We start from the raw sequence: 23272 nt of genomic DNA, 5'->3' as shown, positions 1-23272 counted from the left end.
AACACTCCCCAGACAGGGACATGACAAGTTTAGGTACAGAATAACGCTTCTTCCATATTGACTCCATCAAACACTTCAAGGGGGAGGTGTAGTATAAGGTCAATCCCTTTGTTGTACCCAAACCTCATCCTCAGACAATCTGTCCGTGGGTCTCACCGTCAGTCTCCTCGGGTGAGGGTGGGCAGGACCCAGCAGACACCCTCCCAGATCACTGAGCTACGTTTGATGATTGTATTCATGGGGCCTTCACCATGAGACCTTGTGGAGCTGAATTCAGTCAGGTGACAGCACAGCAGCTCACAGCCACTCCTATTGGTCCAAATGAAATAGGCCCTCCTGGTAAGAACTCGATGAGTTCAGTCATTGGTGGAAATTGTAGAGATTGGGGCTGGTTGATTGGTTCAATGTTGCTGCTTCTGGTCACATTGGTGTCAGGTGAGAGCAGGTTGTGTGTATAAAAGGAGCTGGTTGGGGGTGTGTGGGGGTGGTTGAGTTGTTTGTGATCATGGGTGATTTTGTAGTGAGGGGTTTGTTCCCTTTGTTGGTGTTAGTTTGTGCTGTTTATTGCTCTGAAACATGGCAACAGTTTCTGAGCCAGAGGTTTCCATTGACAATAGTGAGAGCCAGCCCTGTTCCTGAGAGAGTGCCTCCTCAAGGGGATCCCTTTGGTTCCAGTTTCCGAATGTCTGATGTTGGGAATGTGTCCCCACTGCAGACTGTGATGGTGCAGTGTGGTGAGCACAACCTGCTGGTCAGGGCCCAGCTGGATTTATTTGGAACCAGGCACCTGATTAAAGCTGCTGACCTGACCCTGGGGACAGCAGGTTGTCAGCCAACCAGGGTGTTCCTTGAGAACCAGACTGTGCTCTTTGACTATGGGCTGCATGAGTGTGGCAGCAGATTGCAGGTAATGGGGGTTGTCTACACTTGCTGGAAGTTTGGGCTGTAGATGATTCCTGACTAGAACCCTAAATGTGATGTTAATATGTAGGAACTGTCTCTCCTACATTCTCAAATCATCAGACTGAAAACATTCCTCGCCTGGATTGGACTGTGTGCCTGAACTGTTCTCCATCTCTAGCCTTGTGCTCCCATTCTTATTGGATTAGAAGCTCCTGATTACAGGGGTTGCTCTGTTAGAATGTTTTCAGTATGAATTAAGTATCATGTGTTGACTTGTGGGTGGTGGTTTGATGCTGAGTGTTCTCCTGACTTGCTTTAGTGATCCACTATAGTGTGGATTTCTATTATACCTACTTTCTCCATAGTGAGGTCACAGGAGCACAACTCTTAGCAGCATGACTTGTGTTTAGTTGGATGGAAAGTAGCTCCATCACCATCAGGCACATTGTCTTGACTCCCTCCCACTGGGGGTGTTGGTCTATGATTAAATTAACTGCTCATGTACTTGAGCTCCACGTTTGGCCTGTTGGTAAAACTAGTTTGATTTTATTATGGCTAATTAGTTTCTGTTCTTTCCCATCTCCTAAATACTGTTTTATTGCCTAACCTTCTGAATAATCTCCCAATTCTGCTCATAATACGAAGGTTTCATGATTACACAAGGAGATGATGGCCAAAAGATCCCTGCAGCCTCTTCCCTGTGATAACAATCACCACGTCCCTGTTCCCTCAATACTATCTCTAATTTAGTCTGGGAACCTAACACACAACCTCCTTTCGACCAAGTTTTGGTTTGGAATTCCGATCCTGATCTCTGGAATGATGCCTTGCGTTGTTGAATTGATCCTAAATGACTAACCCCTGACCTGTGAACTATTGCCCTTGAATACTGGTCTCTCCAGCTCATGGTGTGGGAAAGCAGATTCCTGGCCCTGAGACTGTTGGTCTCACTAAAGAATTGTCACAATGGGACGGTGTCATTGTAAACACTGTGTAGATCCTTATCATTTCAGATCAGCCTCTCATTCCTTAATCTGGTGTCTTTCAGATGACTGAAGATTTCCTGGTCTACACCACCCACCTGACCCACGTCCCAAACTATCCTGGATCTGTCATTGTGAGAACCAATGGTGCTGTTGTTCCCATTGAATGTCGTTATTTGAGGTGAGAATCATTACTCTATTGTCAGTATGATCCCCTGCTGCTGTTGTCTAACACTGTCCTAAAATGGCTGCCCTGTCTCCTTTCCCCAGGAAGGGCAATGTGAGCAGCAATCCCATCAGGCCCACCTGGATCCCATTCAGCTCCACCAGGTCTGGAGAAGGGCATCTGTCATTCTCCCTGCGTCTAATGAATGGTATGTGATGGCTGGCTGTGGAGGGATCTCCTGGTGTCTCTCTGTGGGAGTTGTACCCATTGGCTCCAACCCTTGTCTTGCTGTACTTCAGGTGACTGGCTGACAGAGCGCACTTCCACTGTCTACTCCCTGGGAGATCTCATTCACATTGAGGCATCGGTTTCACTGGCCAACCATGTGCCCCTGAAACTGTACATTGATCGCTGTGTAGCTACACTGAGCCCAGACAAGGACTCCACCCCGAGATACAGCATCATTGACTACAATGGGTAAGGAGCTCTCTGCTTTCTCCAGCTGCTCCCATCTCAGTGGCTTCACTCCATTCACTTCATGGCCCTTTGTCCATCTGCAGTTGCCTCCTGGACAGCAAAGCTGAGGATTCCTTTTCGACCTTTGTGTCGCCCATAGACGGGCGGGAGCCAGACAAGCTCCGGTTTGACCTGGATGCCTTCCGTTTCTATGGAGATGAGCGATCCTTGGTAAGAGGAAGCTGCTGATGTACTCTTGCACAATGGGGAGGGAGTCACTAAACACTGACTTGTTCTGACTGTGTCCCTCAGATGTTCATCACCTGTCACCTGAGAGTTGCTGCAGTGGATCAGGGAGATTCCAGGAATAAAGCTTGTACTTTCCAGAAGCTGCAGAATATGTAAGTTCCCTCTCCCTGTCCCTCAGGGATGTTGTTGGGAGAGGTGATGCATCATGTGGTTGATGGGCTGTTCCTCTTGTTTAGTTGGACCCCATTGGAGGAGTCAGACAGTGACATTTGTGCCTGTTGCCATGTGGGGAATTGTGGGAGCACAAGGGAGATCGTGATCCCTTTCAGAGGAAGGAGAGACCTTGGCCCTGAAGCTGGTAGGACATTGCCCTCTAGATGCTGGGATCTCCCCTCACCCCCATCTTGTTCCCCTCCCTTGACTGTGATGTTTGATCTTGTAGAGAGTGAAGCTGGATTGGAGGGGGAGGCCTCACTTGGCCCCCTGATCATTCTGGATACTGAGCTGACCGACGTGGCAACTCAGCCCCTGGCTGAGGGTGACAGAAGGATGCAGGAGAAGTATCCCAGGGGTGAGTTGGCTGCCTGCTAGTTTCCCTTTCTGTCCCTGTTTTCCCTCAGTAACCATTGGTTTCTCCTTGTTTCGTAGGTGTGGAGTCAGAGCTGGTTGTGATGGTGGTCCTGACTGTGGCAGCTGTCTGTCTGATCTCTGCTTCATTGCTGGCCTTGTTCCTGTACAGGAGACACAAGCAAACACCCATCAACTGGTGATTGGGAGAGTCAATAAAGCAGTGATTCATGGTGTCTTCTGTCTAGACCTGGCTTGTTTCCGCATCCTTTCTTAGTTTAAACTATCCCTGGGTTAAGCTTCTCCAATCCATGAAGTGAGCTTCCTGAATGAATGGGTTATGGAAGATCTTGTTTGCTCCTTCCAGGGAGTACAGGGAATGATGACCACCTTGGAAAGGGGCTTTCCATTCTGATTAAATCACTGTTTGCAGAATGTGCTAGAGGAATGGCTCTGTGGCAGTGTCTGAGGGAGAAACAGTTGGTGTTTCTAGTCAGTTGAGAGTCTCTGGACAAGTGTCCTGGTGGATTCCTAATGTTACCATCTCCTTGGGCAACTTCTCTACGTGGAGTTCTCCCTGTCTGTGTGGGTTTCCTCCCACAATCCAAATAGGTGGCTATTCTAAATTGACCATAGTTTTTTGCGATGTGGAGGTTAGATGGATCGTCAGTGGTCAATGTAGGGTAAAGGTCTGGGTGGCTGACCTTTCAGAGGGTCAGTGTGGCCTTGTTGGGACTGAATGGCCTGTTTCCACACCGCGGAGATTCAATGTGAATTAAACTCAGGATTCTTTGACACTAATGGCTATCACTGAGCCATCTGTCTTTGGCTCAGGCTTCTGTCTACAGGTGGGTGGAACAAGTGGCATAATGGTAGTGTTTACTGAGACAGGAATTCAGTGAGTTGGGTTAATCATCTGAGGCTGGGGGCTACAATTTTATTGTCGTTGCTGATAAAACATGAAAATCTATCTTTTTTGTTTGAAAATATCTACTCCTGGTAACTGTGACTGTGAAACTAATCTTTTCGAAGATCCCATGTCATTCATAATTCCCATTAGGGAAGGAAATCTACCATCTTGATCTGGTCCGGCCTAAATGTGACTCCACACCCACAGCAATGTCACTGATTCTGAAATGGCTGAGCAAATCAAGGGCAATTAGGGACAGGCAACAACTCACAGCCGAGACACAGAAACCACAGGATGTTAATAGTGAGGGATTGAGCAATGGGACTGTCATGGTGTGATAGTGAGATTTTCCCTTGTTGCCGACAGTCATTGCCCTGACAGTTGTGTGTTCTGAATGTGAATGTTGTTCAGGTCTTGCTGCATTTGAACAGGGACTGTTTCAGTATCTGTGACGTTGTCAATGGGGCTGAACACTGGGCAATCATGAGCAAACATCCCCACTTTTCTGACATTCTGATGGAGGGAAGGTCTTTGATGGAGCAGTTGACATGGTTGTGTCTAAGAGAGTACCTTGAGGAACTCTGGCAGAGATGACCTGGGAAAGTGGTGATTGAACATTGATAACTAGAACTATCTTTCTTTGTGCTGATCATGACACCAACCAGCAACGAGGTTTTTCTAATCCCATTGAGCCCAATTTTCCTTAGGATTCCTTGAACAATTTACCAATCGAATTGTGCCTTGGTCTTAAAGCAGTCACCCTCACTTCCCCTCTTTAAGTTCGGCTCTTTTAGTCATACTTGGACCAAGCTGTACTGAGATCAGGAGCTGAGTAACCCCGACAGAACACAGACTGAGCATCAGTGACCAGGTTCGTGTGGAGGACATGTGCCTTGATAACAGTTTGCTTGTGATTGAGTGGATTGGGGGGGGAGTATTTGGCAAGGTTGGATTTGTCCCACCTTTCCTCAACAGGACACTACTGGGCTATTTTCTCCATTTCCAGGTAGATGCTGGATTTGTAGCTGTACTGGAACAGAATAGATAGGGACACGACACGTTCAGGATCACAGCTCTTTCACCTTTATTCCCACAATGTTAGTCAGGGTGCATTGGCTTCACAGTATCCAATGTCTGCAGCTGTTTCTCGATGTCACCTGGAGTCAATAGGACTGACTGAAGACAGGCATCGGTGATGCAGGGGACTACAATGGATTGTCCCTTTGGAGATTTCTGGCTGCAGGTTGTTGCAAATGCTTCAGCCTTTTCTTTACCCTTAAACCTTAACCTGGTGCCCTCTCATCCCTGATTTCCCAACTCTGGGAAAACAACTGAGTACGTTCACCTCATCCATGCCTCTCATGATCTTATACATTTCCATAATAACCCCATCCCCCAAGACCCTGAGTTCTGGCAGTATCCTTGTAAATTTCTTCTGCATTCTATCCCATTTAATAGCATCCTTCCTGGAACAAGGTGACGAAAACTGAATACAATACTCCACATACAGTTTCAGCAACATAACCTCCCAACATCTCGACACAATTCCCTGACTGATGAAGGACAGTGTGTCAAAAGCCACCTTCACTGCCCTGTTTACCTGTGACTCCACGTTCAGAGAACCATCCACCTGAACCCCACGGTCCCTCTGTTCCACTACACTCCTTAAGGCCCAACCATTCATCATGAAACTCCTACCTTGATGTGGAGTCCCAAACTGTAACACCTCATACTGATCTACATTGAACTCCATTTGCAATTTCTCGGTGCTCGTGCCCAGTTGGGAGACAGTGAGGACTGCGGATACTGGAGATCAGAGTTGGAAAGTGTGATGCTGTAAAAACACAGCCGGGTCAGGCAGCATCTGGTGAACAAGAGAGATAACATTTCAAATACAAGCTCTTCATCAGGAACGAGGGGGATTCCCCCAAGGGGGCTGAGAGATAAATGGGACGTGGATGGGGCAGGGAGGAGAGGAAATCAGGAAACTGGTGAAATCAACATGGTCCAATCTCATGGGATCATGGTAACCTCCTTCACTGTGCACTACACCTCCAATTTTGGTGTCATGTGCAAACTTACTAACAATACCTTGTATGTCCACATCCAAATCATTTAAACAAATGACAAAAAGCAGTGGACCCAGCACCGATCCTTATGGCACACCACTGGTCACAGGGCTCCACTGTGAAAAGCAATCCTTCACCACTACCCTGTGTCTTCTACCTTCCAGCAAGTTCTGTATCCCTGTATTCCATGAGATCTAACCTTGCTAACCAGGCCCCCATGAGGAACCTTGTTGAACGCCTTAATGAAGTTCATATAGATCACGTCCACTGCTCTGCCCTCATCAATCCTCTTTGTTACTTCTTCAAAAAACCCAATCAAGTTCATGAGACATGATTTCACATACACAAAGCCATGTTGACTATCCCTAATCAGTCTTTGGCTTACCAAATTCATGTCAATTCTCACACTCTGGATTCTCTCCAACAACGTACCCACCACCGATGTCAGGCTCACCAGTCTATAGTTCCCTGGCTTTTCCTTACCACCTTTCTAAAACAGTTGCAACACATTCACCAAACCTCAGTCTTCCAGCACCTCACCTGTGACTGTCGATGATACAAAAAATTTCTGCAAGGGCCCAGCAATCACTTCCGGAGCTTCCCACAGAGTTCTCGGGTACACCTGATCAGGTCCGATGGATGTTTCCACCTTTATGTTGAATCATAGAACCCCTGCAGTGTGGAAACCAGCCATTTGGCCCCAAAAAGGCCACACTGACCCGCTGAACGGTAACCACCCAGACCCATTCCCCTACCCTTGAATGCTGAACCTAACCTACACATCCTAGAACACTGTGGGTAAATTCCCATTGCCAGCCCACTGAATCTGAAAACCCAGAGTCATCACACAGAGACGGGGAGAATGTGCAAAGTCCACACAAAGAGTTACCTGAGACTGGAATCGAACCCATGTCCCTGGTGCTGTGAGGCAGCAGTGCTAACCACTGTGCCAACGTGCCAGTACATCTTCCCTTTCAAAATGAAATTTCAGTTCCCTCAAAACCCCACACCTGCATCTACCTATCGCCATCCCAGCTAACTTGCCCCACCCCTAACCTCCTGTTTATCTCTCAGCCCCCTTTCCCGATCCACAATCCTGATGAACAGCTCCTACTGGAAAAGTGGCCTCTCATACTCCTCGGATGCTGCATGACCTGTTGTGCTTTTCCACTGCCACACGTTCCGAACTCTGGTCTCCAGCATCTGCACTCCTCACTTTCTTCCACAACACCATCCTCATGAAACTCCACCAGAGCAAGGTCAGTGTGGGACTCGATACATGAGCCTCCTCAGCTCATTGTCACTGAACAGAAAGCGGTCTCGACACTTTTAAACTAATTGTACAGCTACACTGTCTACATCAAACACTTTCAATTCAGGGGCATCACTGAGTTAGAAACAGAGTAAAAGATTCTATTCTCTGCAACTGAAACCAAAACTTCCCCTCTTAAAAACTGGAAGGAAAGCTGTCCCCGTCAAAGGCTCCCAGGACACAGACAGCACCTGGTGAAATACAGAGTAAAAGTACCTCTACTCTGTGAACTAAAAATAAACAGAAAGTTGAACTCTCCCTGCATTGTCCCGATCAAACACTCCCCAGACAGGGACATAACATGTTTAGGTACAGAATAAAGCTTCTCCCACGTTGCCTGCATCAAACACTTCATGGGTCTCACTGTCAGTCTCCTCAGGTGAGGGTGGGCCTCGGTTTGTGTTGCCAAGAGACGGGTGTGAGCCGGACAAGCTTCGGTTTGATCTGGACGCCTTGCGTTTCTATGGCGATGAGCGATCCTTGGTAAGAGGAAACTGCTGATGTGCTCCTCCACAATGGGGAGGGAGTCACTAAACACTGACTTTTGTGACTGTGTCCCTGACTGTCCCTCAGACGTTCATCACCTGTCTCCTGAGAGTTGTTGCAGTGGATCAGGGAGATTGCAGGAACAAAGCTTGTGGTTCTGTTTGCCAAGCTGGGAATTTGTGTTGCAAACGTTTCGTCCCCTGTCTAGGTGACATCCTCAGTGCTAGGGAGCCTCCTGTGATCTTCCTCCAGCATTTGTAGTGGTTTGAATGTGCCGCTTCCAGTTGTCAGTTCCAGCTGTCCGCTGCAGTGGTCGGTATATTGGGTCCAGGTCAACCTGTGCTCATCCACAGATTCAATCAACAAACACATTGACCTGGACCCAATATACCGACCACTGCAGTGGACAGCTGGAACTGACAACCGGAAGTGGCAGATTCAAACCAATACAAATGCTGGAGGAAGATCACAGAAGCGCTTCACAGGAGGCTCCCTAGCACTGCGGATGTCACCTAGACAGGGGACGAAATGTCTGCAACACAAATTCCCAGCTTGGCAAACAGAACCACAACGAGTACCCGAGCTACAAATCTTCTCAGACTTTGAAAGCTTGTACTTTCCAGAAGCTGCAGAATATGTAAGTTCCCTCTCCCTGTCCCTCCGGGATGTTGTTGTTGGGAGAGATGATGCACCATGTGGTTGATGGGTTGCTTCTGTTTAGCTGGACCCCATTGGAGGACATTTGTGCCTGTGGGGAATTGTGGGAGCACAAGGGAGATCCTGTCTCCCTCCAGAGGAAGGAGAGGCCTTGGCACTGAAGCTGGTAGGATGTTGACCCTCGAGATGTTGGGGCTCTCTCGTCACTCCCACTCCCCCTCCCTGAGTGGGATGTTGATCTTGTAGAGTGTGAAGCTGGATTGAAGTGGGAAGGAGAGGCCTCACTTGGCCCCCTGATCATTCCGGATACTGCGCTGACCAACCTGGCAACTCAGTCCCTGACTGAGGGTGACGGAAGGATGCAGGAGAGGTCTCCAGCGGTGAGTTGGCTGCCTGCTAGTTTCCCTTTCTGTCCCTGTTTTTCCCCAGTAACCATTGGTTTCTCCTTGTTTTGTAGGTGTGGAGTCAGAGCTGGTTGTGATGGTGGTCCTGACTGTGGCAGCTGTCTGTCTGATCTCTGCTTCATTGCTGGCCTTGTTCCTGTACAGGAGACACAAGAAAACACCCATCAACTGGAGATTGGAATAGTCAATAAAGCAGTGATTCATGGTGCCTTCTGTCAGGAGCTGGTTTTATTTCTGCATCCTTCCTTAATTTAAACTATTCCTGGGTACAATCTCTAGGTTTCGCCTCTCCAATCCATGAACTGAGTTTCCTGAATGATTAATTGGGTTATGGCAGATATTTGCTGCTTCCAGTGTGCAGATTAGACCACCTTGGATGTATCAGTAACACCACCCCTCCAACTTCTGTATTCCCAGCTACTTTTCACCCTGGTCCAAGCCCTTGCCCTTGGATACCCCTACCACATTCCTGATGCCAAGCATATGCTTGGAATGTTGACTCTCCTGTTCCTCAGATGCTGCCTGACCAGCTGTGCTCTTCCAGCACCACATTTTGACTGATCTCCACATCTGCAGTCCTCCCTCTCTGCCTGGTCCAACAGTCAGTTCACATAAATACCCCCTTGATGAAAGGCAAACTCTCAAGGCATTGTCTCCTGCAACTCCAACTGTTTTTAAAGAACAGATGTTTAGTCTCCAGGGTTGGCAGTTCCGCTTTCGTTCCCAGATAGGACAGGCCACGCAATATCCCATAAGGGGACAGCCCCATATCTTTCCTTGGGGCTGTCCGCACTCACAAAAGGGCTATAGGTAAACACTTAGTCCAAGAGAGTCTGGTTTCTACTACTAATTTCGATAACTACTTCTTGAGTGTCTGGTTCATTCTCTCAACCTTACCTGATGAAGGTGGGTGCCAAGGGGTGTGGAACTCCCAGGAGATACATAACCCTTCAGTACTCCCTGGAGTACCCTGGATTTAAAATGAATTCCCTGATCTGAATCTATGCATTCCATTATCCCGTCTCTGGGAATTATGTGTTCAAGTATTATCTTGGACTCCCCACTTGCAGTGGCAGTGGCTAAAGGGTACGCCTCCACCCATCCAGATCGGTGATCAACCACTACCAGCATATACCTCAGTCTTCCTACTCAGGGGGAATTCGGTATAATCTACTTGAATGCTCTGAAATGCTCAGAGCCCAGGTTCTCTCCCTCCTGGGACTTGTTTCCTCAATAACTTCTTGTTGACCTTCTTGCATGTTATACATCCCTCACATATCTGTTTGGCTATCGTATAGATCCCTTTGCATCCATATTTCCTTAAGACCAAATCACACATTGCTTGCACTCCCTGGTGTAAGACAGCCATAATTTCTTGCTTCATCATTGTATTTAGCATCTCCCAGCCATCGGGTAGCATCCAGCGCCCTTCTCCTGTCTGCGTAGCTCCCAGCTCTTCTAACTCTCTCTTTTCCTTCGCGCTAAATATCGGTCTTTCCCCCCCCCCCACCCAGGTTCCTGCACCATCGGTACCAAAATCTATATTGTAGCAGGTTGAGAGTTCAGAGCTGCCTCCTTAGCGACTTCATCCACCAATCTATTTCCCTTTGCTACGGGATCATTTCCCTGCTGCTGTCCATTTATGTGGACCATTGCTAATTCCTTTGGCAATTAAAGGGATTCCAATACTTGCTTTACCAATTCCTCGAGCTAGTTCTTTACCCTACTGTTTATCAGTCCCCTCTCCTGCCACATCTTCCCAAATGTGTGTGCCACCCCGAAGGCATACTCAGAATTTGTGGACACAGTTCCTTCTTTGCCTTCCAAGATCTTAAGGGCCCTTCCTAGTGCATAAAGTTCACAAGTCTGTGCCGGCCAATCATTGGGTAGTCAACTCGCCTCAATAACACTCCCCTCTATTCCATCCACTACTGCATATCCATTGTGTCTTTTACCTTCAATCACTCTGGAGGACCTATCAATGAACAGCCTGGCCCCTGCACGTAGAGGGATATCACTGAGGTTCATTCTTACTTTAGTCTGATATTCTATAATGCCGAGGCAGTCATGGTCTGGGTCTGAGGGAGCGTCATCCTCCCCTTTCCAGAGAAAGGTAGCTGGATTCAGACAAGTGTCTGTGATCAATATAAGGTCATCCCTCTCTATTAAAATTGCTTCATATTTTAGAATTCTAGAGTCCGTAAGCCCCCGCCCCACTTTCTGATTTAATATGGTCTGTACCTGATGTGGGGTGCTGACTTTTAAGGCTCCCCCAAAAGTAAGTTTCCGACTCTCCTCTACCAATAAGGTTGTTGCTGCCACTGCCTGCACACGCTCTGGTCAGTAATGTAACTTTCCATTCTTTAATTAACAATGAATTAATGCTGTCATGTTTTAAATTATCTATGAATCAATATGACAGGTGTCTGAGAGAGTGTGAAGGAATCCTTTTAATTAATATTGATTCAGGCTAATATAATTGATATATTATAAATATTAATTATTAATTATATATATTATATAAATAAAATAATAATTATCTGTAATTCAGGGTGGAAACGCAACAAGTGGCTAAAACATTGTAGAAACTGTAATTGCGCAGTTCTGTTTGTTTACCAGTCACTTGTGACTTCTCGTTCTGTTTCTGTAATTGCTTTGCTCGAGTGCATTCATTTTTAAAAACCTCAACAGATTGCATCGCACCACTTGCAGTTAATTCAATCCCCAATTTGGTGGCAGTATCTTGTCATGAGCTCAAAACTGATTCTTCGTGCCTCTCATCACAAAACTGTCGCTATAGTCCAATTAACTCTTTCGTTCCCACTCCCTTGATACGTTGCCAGATCAATTGCTGAACCGATTTAACCAATTGAACAGCTTTCGGGCCACCTAATGACCATTCTTCATCACCCAATGTTTTGTTTAAACCTTTATTTTTGTTTTAAGAAATACTGCAATATTTCTGGCTCCCTATAGCTTCAAATACCAATTTATCAATTTATGCTTGTCTAACTTTAAAGCCTGTTCCTAACTATACATTTTGGAATCTTACTTGTAAATATATATTTATATGTTATAAATTCATTTATTCAGTATTTAATATTTAAAATGCAAAATGCATACAGTTCCGAACTTTGAAATCTACTATTATTACCCGGTTTAAGCCCCTTAATTTAAATACAAAATTAGGTTTCTTAAGTAGTCCTGACCAGTCATTGCTCAATTACAATGCCAAAGGTCGTGAAATCACCAGAGCTGTCTTAAAAGGATTTGTCTTTTCAAGTTAAAAAAAACTTATAATGCATGAATAATGGCCGAATCCAAGGTCACAGATATTAACCATAGGATTGATTTATTACAATCTAATGTTGAACTGAAACTTCAACTGACGATGAGGGAGGGAACTTTCTGAATAAAGCTACGGCTTAAAATTAAGTGAAAACAAGTGAGTCTGACACACAAAAAAAGGTGATCATGTTGTTTCCCTCCATATTAAGCTGATTTGAAATCGCTTTTATGTAAGGATAAAAGAGATTAGTTAGAAACTGATAGGAAGGCAATCATGACCTGTAAAAAGAACAGGAGTTAACATTTTATTTCATAATCACTGTAAAATCCTTAACCTTAAAAGAAATCATGTTAAATTTCCATAATAGAAATCAGATTCAAAACAGTCCCAGATCTCAAGCTCCAGGGAACAAAGCACAACCATTCAATCACCAATAAACAAATGTGCATTCAAACCGAATCACAAAGGGTTAAACTTTCTATGAGCTGTTCAGCTCTTTTCTCTCTCTCTCTCTCTCTCTCTCACACACACACACACACAGACACCGTATCTCACAGACACTTTTTGAGCTTCACGCAACAATAACTCGAGAGGCTTCTCGCTCCACCCCTCTGTCTTTTGAATTTTTTTTTCTGGATGTAACACCCTGCTTGTTGTGGTCTCCACCTCTGACCTTGTCCCTGTTGACTGGACCCTACGGAAGGTCCTCCTCATCCTCTACTCCTTCCTCTATGTTCTACGTGCTGCCACCTCCATTCCGGTTGCGAGTCACTGATTTGATTCTTTTCTTGACTACTTCGTCAACTGTGGCTACCATCATTTTTGCCTTCTGCTTTTTCTTCTCATCCTCTCTCTTTACAAACACTTTCTGTGCATCTCTTAACAATTCAAGTGATTTCTCACTCCACCCATCTATTTTCAGAGTTTATTTTTTGATGTCTGGCCAAGATTTTGTTACACAGTGTACCCTCAGTGGCCCTTCAGCTACTAGTCCTTCCAACACTAAGCATAATCTGATCCCTCCTGACTGAAAGGCTGTTTTCTGTTGAGATAGAAATTCAAATATTTACATACTTAGTCTTCATCCAACCCATACTTTGGCCAGTAGATGGCAGGACAAAGAATGGATTCCTTAGTTCATAAAAAGCAACAATATTTAATCATCTTTTTGCTATCTCTTCCCCTTGTGCAAGTATTATTTTTCCAATTCCACAACAGCCTGCCCAACGGACTTTCTGGAGGTATGTTGTCAGGGACCCCGCCTCCATTTCCATTTATTTTTCGGAGGCTTATACTTTACCCTCGGCACAGCCCATATTGAGTTCTTTCTTTAGACACTTATTAACTACTAGACACAATCCCAGCCACCAAGGCAGTACTTAAAAGTCAATTGCCCTACCTTGGTCCATGCACGGTGTTGCCTGGCTCCCTGTGCCTACTCACTTTCACCTGGTTCAGATTAGACTCTCATCGGATCTCAATCAGTCAACCAGAAGGGGCAACCCACCGCCGAGGAACACGGGACCGTTCTAAAAGGAACGGGACGTGTCTTCCCAGCCGTCGACGGTGCCCTCCCTGCTGGTGATGATGGTTATCCCGGACACGAGACCCCACATTGTGAGAAACAAAACTCACAAATTAATAAATTTCAATCAGAGTCAAATTCTGAAGCAGAGTCAAATTTTATTGATACGTACTTGAAAGGACAGCTGCCTAATGAGTAAGCACCCCGATCTGGGGGTTACATTCTGATTTATGCTGTTCAGCTGCGTCTCTCGGTCCTCCCCTTTCAACCCGTTGGTTACTTTTCCTGTAGCGCGTAGCCTATCACAAGCTCTAGCTTCACTCCACCTTTGTCTAGTTTCTCTCCGCCTCTGTTTACTTCTCCCATTACTCGAAGCCTGTCCCCTCTTACTCTTAATTATCTCGTTCCTTATATGTGACTATCCCGACATAGTTTACTGTCTTTGTGCGTTCATCCTGCCAAACTAAATTCCATCCGTTGGCCACATCTCTCCTGAGAGTGGCACACTATTCTCCTGTTACTGGCACATCCTGGTACACGGTCACTCTGCCCTATTAGTCAGAGATAATTCTACCTGTTTTCGCTTCTCACTGTTTAGTATTTGCATGCGCAGCCTAATTTTATAATGTAAGCTTTTGCAGAAGCAACACCTGTTCCCTTATTCTACACAATTTGAACCCTATACCTTACAGTATCTTTCGCACCCCCCACCCACCCCACCCTGGATTTTGTGACTGGGGGGGATGTGGCGGGGGGGGGGGGGGGGCGGCGGGGGCAGTGTGGAGAAAATAGTTGCCACTTCAAGGCCTAAGCAGCAACTGCTGAAAGGTGTTTACTGGTTTTCCACAGGTAGCTCCCTGCCTTTGCCTCAAGGATTCTCTCCAACCAACCAGGACAAAATATAATTCTTAAAACCATAGCATTGGCACATGTTGAAGACTCTGGAAGGAACCTACACTCAAGACTAAAAGCAAAATACAGCCCAGGCTGGAAATCTGAAACCACAGAATGCTGGGAAAACTCAGGTGGGCAAGCAGTATCTGTGGACAGACACTGCTAACGTTTCAAGAGTCACAATCAACATAAAATATGAACTGGGTTTCCTCTGCCTCTAAGATTTCTTCCCACATTCTCTCTGTCAGCATGGTGGCACAATGGTTCGTGATGGTTTTGATTCCAGCCTTGGGTGACTTGGGCGGTTGTCTAGAGTTCTCCCTGCCTCTGAGGGTTTTCTCCCATAATCTAAGGATATGCAGGTTAGGTGAACTGGCTGTACTCTTATTGTATAAGAGTGTGTAGGTTCGGTGCATTAGTCAGGGGTAAATGTAGAGTAATGGGGGTGGGTCTGGTCGGCTTAATTTTCAGAGGTGAATGCGGACTTTTGAGACTGGAATGGCCTGTTTCCGCACTGCAGGGATTCTATGTGAATTAACCTCCTGATTCCTTGACAATAATGCCTATCACTGAGCTATCTGTCTGACGTTCAGGCTTCTGTCTACAGGTGGGTGGAACAAGTGGCATAATGGTATGTTACTGAGACAGGAATTCAGTGAGTCAGGTAAACATCTGAGGCTGGGGGCTCAAATGCGATTGTTGTCGCTGATGGATTTTTGTGTTCTGTCTTTTTTTGAAAATATCTACTCAGTAATTGTGACTGTGAAACTAATCTTTTATAAAATCCCATCTCATTCACAATTCCCATGAGGGAACGAAATCTACCATCGTGACCTGGTCCGGCCTAAATGTGTCTCCAGACCCACAGCAAGGTTGCTGATTCTGAAATAGCTGAGCAAACCAATCAAATCAAGGGCAATTAGGGACAGGCAACAAATCCCAGCCGACACAGAGAGGCCAAGGATGTTAATAGTGAGGGATTGAGCAATGGGAATGTCATGGAGACTGTCATGGTGTGATAGTGAGATTTTCCCTTGTTGCAGACTGTAATTTCCTGACAGTTGTGTGTTCTGAATGGGAATGTTGTTCAGGTCTTGCTGCATTTGAACAGGGACTGATTCAGTATCTGTGACATTGTCAGTGGGGCTGAACATTGGGCAATTATGAGCAAACATCCCCACTTCTGACATTCTGATGGAGGGAAGGTCTTTGATGGAGCAGTTGACATGGTTGTGTCTAAGAGAGTAACTTGAGGAACACTGGCAGAGATGTCCTAGGAATGTGGTAATTGAACATTGATAACTAGAACCATCTTTCGTTGTGCTGGTCATGATACCAACCAGCAAAGAGGTTTTTCTAATCACACTGAGTCCAATTTTCCTCTGACCCCTTGGGAAATTGCTCAGTCAAATTCTGCCTTGGTCTTAAAGCAGTCACCCTCACTTCCCCTCTTTTAGTTCAGCTCTTTTACTCATACTTGGACTAAGCTGTACTGAGATCAGGAGCTGGGTAGCCCTGGTGGAACACAGACTGAGCATCAGTGACCAGGTTAGTGTGGAGGACATGTGCCTTGATAACACTGTTGACAAAACCTGCCATCACTTCACTTGTGATTGAGAGTGGATTGGTGGGGGAGGAATTGGCAAGGTTGGATTTATCCCAGTTTTTAGCAACAGGATGCTACTGGACAATTATCTCCATTTCCAGGTAGATGCTGCAGCTGTAGCTGTACTGGAACAGAATAGACAGGGACACGGCACGTTCAGGATCACAGCTTTTTCACCTTATTCCCACAATGTTAGTCAGAGTGCGTTGGCTTCACAGTATCCAATGTCTGCAGCTGTTTCTCGATGTCACGTGGAGTCAATAGTACTGACTGAAGACAGGCATCGGTGATGCTGGGGACTACAATCGATTGTCAATTTGGATCTTTCTGGCTGCAGGTTGTTGTAAATGTTTCAGCCTTATCCTTTGTGTTAGTTGCCCCATTATTGAGGGTAGGGAAATTTGTGGAACCGCCTCCTCTTGGCAATTTTTAAATTCAGACTCCTACAGCACACAGAGGCCCTTCAGCCCAAACTGGTCTGGGCTGACCACAATGTCCATCCACACTAACCCCATTTCCCTGTACTGGGCCCACAGCCTTCTAATCCTTTCCTATCCATGTTTTTCTCTGAATGCATTTTTGAACGTTGTTTACGTACCTGCTTCAAACACTTCCGCTGGCTTCTTGACTTCAGATCTGGTGATTGAAATAGTCAATTTTGGTGTTATCTGCAAACTTACTAACGATACCTCCTATGTTCACATTCAAATCATTGATACAAATGATGAAAAGTAGTGGACCCAGCTTCGATCCTTATGGCACACCACTGGTCACAGAGCTCCACTCTGGAAAGCAACCGTCCACCACCACCCTATGTCTTCTACTTTCCAGCCAGTTCTGTATCCAAATCTCTGTATTCTATAAGATCTAACCTTGCTAACCAGTCATCCATGAGGAACCTTGTTGAATGCCTTACTGAAGTTCATATCAATCATGTCAACTACTCTGCTATGCTGCCTGCGAGAATGCAAGAGAAATCTTAGCAGAGTGTGTGGAAACACAGTTCATGTTTTGTGTTGGGTGTGACTTTTGAAAGTTTTGCAGAATCTCTCCTCAAATGCTACCAGACCACGTTGGTTTTTCGCCAGGATTTTGTGGTTTGTTTCATATTTCCAGGCTGTGCAGTATCTTGCTTTTGGTCCTGAGGGTAAATTCCTTCCAGAGTCTTCAGCATGCGACAGTACTGTCAATTTAATTGTATTTTGTCCTGGTTTCTGAAAAGAAACTTGGAGGCAAAGGCTAACTGTCTATTAGAAACCAGTGAAGTAAACAGCTTATGAGGCCTTGGGGTTTGTTTAAGAAATTGGAATAAAAGAAGCAGCCTGAATGGGTGCAGTCCAGCTCTGCGAATCAGAATTAGTAGATTTAGCTTTCAGTGGTTGTTTTGGAGCCTTGAAATGGAAGTTATTTACCCCCCTCTCAGGGTTTATGGAACTATGATTACTGGACCAGAGTCAGAACATGTGGTGCTGGAAAAGCACAGCCAGTCAGGCAGCATCTGAGGAACAGGGGAGTCAACATTTCAAGAATAAGCTCAGCATCAGGAATGTGGGAGGATGCACCAAAGCAACAGACAGATAAATGGGAGGGAGTGGGGCTAGGTGAAAGGTAGCTGGGAATACAACAGGGAGATGAAGGTGAGGGCTGCTGGTGATAGGTGGGAAAGATGATAGACATGTTGGACAGTTCAGAAAGGACTGTGCTGAGTTAAAAAGTTGGATCTGGGATGGGAGGGGAAGAACACGAGATCAGAACTGGCAAAGACCACATTGATCTCATCAGGTTGGAGGGTCCTAAAGGTGGAAGATGGGGTGTCCTTCCTCCAGTTGTGGGTGGGTAGAATTTGGTGGCAGAAGCAGCCCAGGACTTGCATGTCCTTAGAATAGGAGGGTCAATTGGAGTGTTCAGCCACAGGGGGTTAGGGTTGGTTGGTGGAACCAACTGTCAGACCAAAGGGGTAGCCATGGGCAACTACATAGACCACAGCTATGCCTGTCTCTTTGTCTGGTACATGGAACAGTTCCTCTTCCACAGCTACACTGTCACCATTACACACCTTGCCCTCCATTGCAGTGATGACTATTGTTAACATGTTGTACTCCCATGTGGAGCAAGAACAGTTCAGTGTTTACTGTGGAGGACAATATGGAAGGTGGAAAGTGGGGAACGAGATGGTGACATCTTGAGAAATTTCAATATTCCAGAGCAGGTGGTCCTAGATGGCTTAAACCACATCCCCTGTTCTAGATGAGAGAGCACAGTCGAACAAATTCACCTCAAAGAATAGAACAAGAGCAATCAATATTCCAAATGGAGTTCTCAGCATTTGACTGAGCAGAAACCTTTCTGGACATTTAGTTTGATGGTTTAGGGACAGGATAACATTCAGCCCATCGGTTTGGAAACCCAATATTGTAGATTTCAGTATTCTGAGAGAGAACAGGACAAACAACAGGACTGCCCGCATACCAGGAGATCGTAACATTGGGAACGCACCTGGACACTGCTGAAGAGAATCAGAACAGACTAGAAACACCAACTGTTTCTCCGTTAGACACTGCCACATCTGAGCAGTTCTTCCAGCACATTCTCCAAACTGATTTAATCAGAATGGAAAGCCCCTTTCCAAGGTGGTCATCAATTCTTTGTACTCACTGCAAGCAGCAAACAATTCCTTCCATCACCCAATCATTCAGGAAGCTCCATTCATGGATTGGAAATGCGAAACCTAGGGATTGACCCAGGAATTGTTTAAACAAATGATGCAGAAACAAACCAGCTCCAGAGAGAAGACACCATGAATCACTGCTTTATTGACTATTTCAATCACCAGTTGATGGGTGTTTGCTTGTGTCTCTTGTACAGGAACAAGGCCAGCAATGAAGCAGAAATCAGACAGACAGCTGCCACAGTCAGGACCACCATCACAACCAGCTCTGACTCCACACCTACAAAACAATGAGAAACCAATGGTTACTGAGGGAAAACAGGGACAGAAAGGGAAACTAGCAGCCAGCCAACTCACCCCTTGGATACCTCTCCTGCATCCTTCTGTCACCCTCTGTCAGGGGCTGAGTTTCCAGGTTGGTCAGCGCAGTATCCAGAATGATCAGGGGGCCAAGTGAGGCCTCTCCTTCCCACTTCAATCTAGCTTCACTCTCTGCAAGAAGAAACATCCCAATCAGAGAGGGGGAGTGGGGGTGAGGAGAGATCCCCAACATCTAGAGGGTCAATATCTTACCAAATTCAGCGCCAAGGTCTTTCCTTCCTCTGGAGGGAGAAATGATCTCCCTTGTGCTCCCACAGTTCCCCACATGGCGACAGGCACAAATGTCACTGTCTGACTCCTCCAATGGGGTCCAACTAAACAAGAGGAACAGCCCATCAACCACATGATGCATCACCTCTCCCAACAACATCCCTGAGGGACAGGGAGAGGGAACTTACATATTCTGCAGCTTCTGGAAAGTACAAGCTTTATTCCTGGAATCTCCCTGATCCACTGCAGCAACTCTCAGGTGACAGGTGATGAACATCTGAGGGACACAGTCAGAACAAGTCAGTGTTTAGTGACTCCCTCCCCATTGTGCAAGAGTACATCAGCAGCTTCCTCTTACCAAGGAACGCCCATCTCCATCGAAACGGAAGGCATCCAGGTCATACTGTAGCTTGTCCGACTCCCACCCGTCTCTTGGCAACACAAAGTTTGAAAAGGAGTCCTCAGCTTTGCTGTCCAGGAGGCAACTGCAGATGGACAAAGGGCCATGAAGTGAATGGAGTGAAGCCACTGAGATGGGAGCAGCTGGAGAAAGCAGAGAGCTCCTTACCCATTGTAGTCAATGATGCTGTATCTCGGGGTGGAGTCCTTGTCTGGGCTCAGTGTAGCTACACAGCGATCAATGTACAGCTTCAGGGGCACATGGTTGGACATGGAAACAGATGCCTCAATGTGAATGAGATCTCCCAGGGAGTAGACAGTGGACGTGCGCTCTTCAGACAGTCACCTGAAGTACAGCAAGACAAGGGTTGGAGCCAATGGGTACAACTCCCACAGAGAGACACCAGGAGATCCCTCCCCAGCCACCCATCACATACCATTCATTAGACGCAGGGAGAATGACAGATGCCCTTCTCCAGACCTGGTGGAGCTGAATGGGATCCAGGTGGGCCTGATGGGATTGCTGCTCACATTGCCCTTCCTGGGGAAAGGAGACAGGGCAGCCATTTTAGGACAGTGTTAGACAACAGCAGCAGGGGATCATACTGACAATTGAGTAATGATTCTCACCTCAAATAATGACATTCAATGGGAACAACAGCACCATTGGTTCTCACAATGACAGATCCAGGATAGTTTGGGACGTGGGTCAGGTGGGTGGTGTAGATCAGGAAATCTCCAATCATCTGAAAGACACAGGTCAAGGAATGAAGGGCTGATCTGAAATGAGAAGGTTCTACACAGGGTTCACAATGACACCATCACATTGGGACAATTCTTTCAGGGTGTGATAGGCTCAGGAGGCTGCTTCTACCAACAGCCACCCACCCTACCCACCATTCTCAAAGCTGGAGACACCACTATTAAAGAGTATTGGGTCACAGGTCAAGGATTAGTCATTTAGGATCAGTTTAACAATGTATGACATCATTCCAAAGATCAGATTAGAATTGCTGATGCAAAAGTTGGTTAAAGGGAGATTGTGTTGGACTCCCAGACAGAATTAGAGATAAATATTGAGGGAACAGGAACGTGGCGATTGTTATAAAAGGAAAGCGGTTGCCAGGATCTTTTAGCCATCTAATTCCCAGTGTAATCAGGAAACCTCCAGGTTTGAGAAGAGATTACTAACAATGCCTAGAGATTAACCAGCAAGCCAAGGCAATAAAGGCATTGTCTAAGAGTTGAGAAATATAGAGAAAACAATAGATTAGATTAGATTACTTACAGTGTGGAAACAGGCCTTTCGGCCCAACAAGTGCACACCGCCCCGCCGAAGCGTAACCCACCCATACCCCTAACCTAACACTACGGGCAATTTTAGCATGGCCAATTCACCTGACCTGCACATCTTTGGACTGTGGGAAGAAACCGGAGCACCCGGAGGAAACCCATGCAGACATGGGGAGAACGTGCAAACTCCGCACAGTCAGTTGCCTGAGGCGGGAATTGAACCCGGGTCTCTGGCGCCGTGAGGCAGCAGTGCTAACCACTGTGCCACTGTGCCGCCCACAATAGTTCACCAGAATGAAATCAAAGTCCATTTGCCTGATGGGAATGGAGCTACTTTCCCTTAAACTAACCACAGGTCATGTGGCTGTATCATGCTGCTGTTCTGATGAAGGGTTTTTGCCCAAAACATTGATGTTCCTGCTCCTCAGATGCTGACTGACCTGCTGTGCTTTTCCAGCACCACTCTAATCCATGCTGCTAAATCAGTTGCATTCCTATAACATCTCGATTGAAAAACTGCACAACAGAATGCTGCACTGTGGAAGGTCACTAAATCAATTCAGGAAAAAGTTCACAGTATCCAAACAAAATCCACAAATCACCACATGATACCCAATTCATACTGACAAAACATAATTGTAACAGAACAACGTATACAAACAAAAGCTTCCAAACCAGTGAAAAGGAGAGCACAAGACTAGAGAAGGAGAACAGTTAAGGCAGAATCCATCAAGGATAGAAACCAAGTCTGAGTATTTGAGAAAGCAGGAGAATGGTCCTTCTCAATATCAATGAGATCTCAGTCAGGAGACATCTACAGCCCAAACTTCCAGCAAATGTAGACAATCCCCATTACCTGCAATCTGCTGCCACACTCATGCAACCCATAGTCAAAGAGGACAGTCTGGTTCTCAGGGTAGACCCTGGTTGGTTGACAACCTGCTGTCCCCAGGGTCAGGTCAGCAGCTTGAATCAGGTGCCTGGTTCCAAATAAATCCAGCTGGGCCCAGACCAGCAGGTTGTGCTCTCCACACTGCACCATCACAGTCTGTAGTGGGGACACACTCCCAACATCAGATATTCGGAAACTAGAACCAATGGGATCCCCATGAGTTGGCACTCTCTCAGGAACAGGGCTGGCTCTCACTATTGTCCATGGAAACCTCTGGCTCAGAAACTGTTGCCATGTTTCAGAGCAACAAACAGCTCCAGCTAACACCAACAAAGGGAACAAACCCCTCACTACAAAGTTTAAAAGTGTAGAGGCAGCTTTCTGTTGAGTGAAAATGAGCAGAGGAAGCTCATGTATCGAGTCCCACGCTGACCTTGCTCTAGCAAGGTGTTGTGGAAGAGAGTGAGGAGTGCAGATGCTGGAGACCAGAGTTCGGAACGTGTGGCAGTGGAAAAGGACAACAGATCATGCAGCATCCGAGGAGGATGAGAGTCCACTTTTCCAGTAGGAGCTGTTCCTCAGGATTGTGGATTGGGAAAGGGGGCTGAGAGATAAACGGGAGGTTAGGGGTGGTGGCAAGTTAGCTGGGATGGCGATAGGTAGATGCAGGTGTGGGGTTTAGAGGGAACTGAAATTTCATTTTGAAAGGGAAGATGGGGTGTCACACTGGCACAGTGGTTAGCACTGCTGCCTCACAGTGCCAGGGACATGGGTTCGATTCCAGTCTCGGGTGACTCTCTGTGCACATTCTCCCCGTGTCTGTGTGGGATTACTCTGGGTTTTCCAGTCTCCTCCCACTGTTCAAAGATGTGCAGGTTCAGTGAGCTGGCAATGAGAATTGACCTGTAGCGTTCCAGAATGTGTAGATTAGCTTCATCATTCAAGGGAATGTA

General features: G+C 46.3%; 2 protein-coding genes across 2 annotated transcripts; one reads left to right on the top strand and one right to left on the bottom strand.

Moving 5' to 3' along the window:
* The first annotated feature begins 682 nt into the window (after window positions 1–682).
* Window positions 683–9346, top strand: LOC140468810 (zona pellucida sperm-binding protein 3-like). Its single transcript, XM_072564830.1, has 8 exons — window positions 683–907; window positions 1952–2067; window positions 2157–2260; window positions 2352–2529; window positions 2613–2739; window positions 2821–2909; window positions 2994–3328; window positions 9216–9346. Exons 1-8 carry the CDS (start codon window positions 683–685, stop codon window positions 9344–9346), a joined length of 1305 nt encoding a protein of 434 aa, XP_072420931.1.
* Window positions 9347–19864: 10518 nt separating this feature from the next.
* On the bottom strand, window positions 19865–22469 carry LOC140468809 (zona pellucida sperm-binding protein 3-like). The gene is made up of 6 exons (XM_072564829.1): window positions 22284–22469; window positions 20765–20880; window positions 20572–20675; window positions 20304–20466; window positions 20094–20220; window positions 19865–20012 (listed from the first exon to the last, which is right to left on the bottom strand). Exons 1-6 carry the CDS (start codon window positions 22467–22469, stop codon window positions 19920–19922), a joined length of 789 nt encoding a protein of 262 aa, XP_072420930.1. The 3' UTR covers window positions 19865–19919.
* Between the last annotated feature and the right edge of the window lie 803 nt (window positions 22470–23272).

The sequence above is a fragment of the Chiloscyllium punctatum genome, chromosome 48 (assembly GCF_047496795.1).
Source record: "Chiloscyllium punctatum isolate Juve2018m chromosome 48, sChiPun1.3, whole genome shotgun sequence".
In the NCBI taxonomy this organism is placed as follows: domain Eukaryota; kingdom Metazoa; phylum Chordata; class Chondrichthyes; order Orectolobiformes; family Hemiscylliidae; genus Chiloscyllium; species Chiloscyllium punctatum.
Note: the sequence above shows the minus strand (reverse complement) of the source record. Positions and strands in the feature narration are given on the sequence as shown.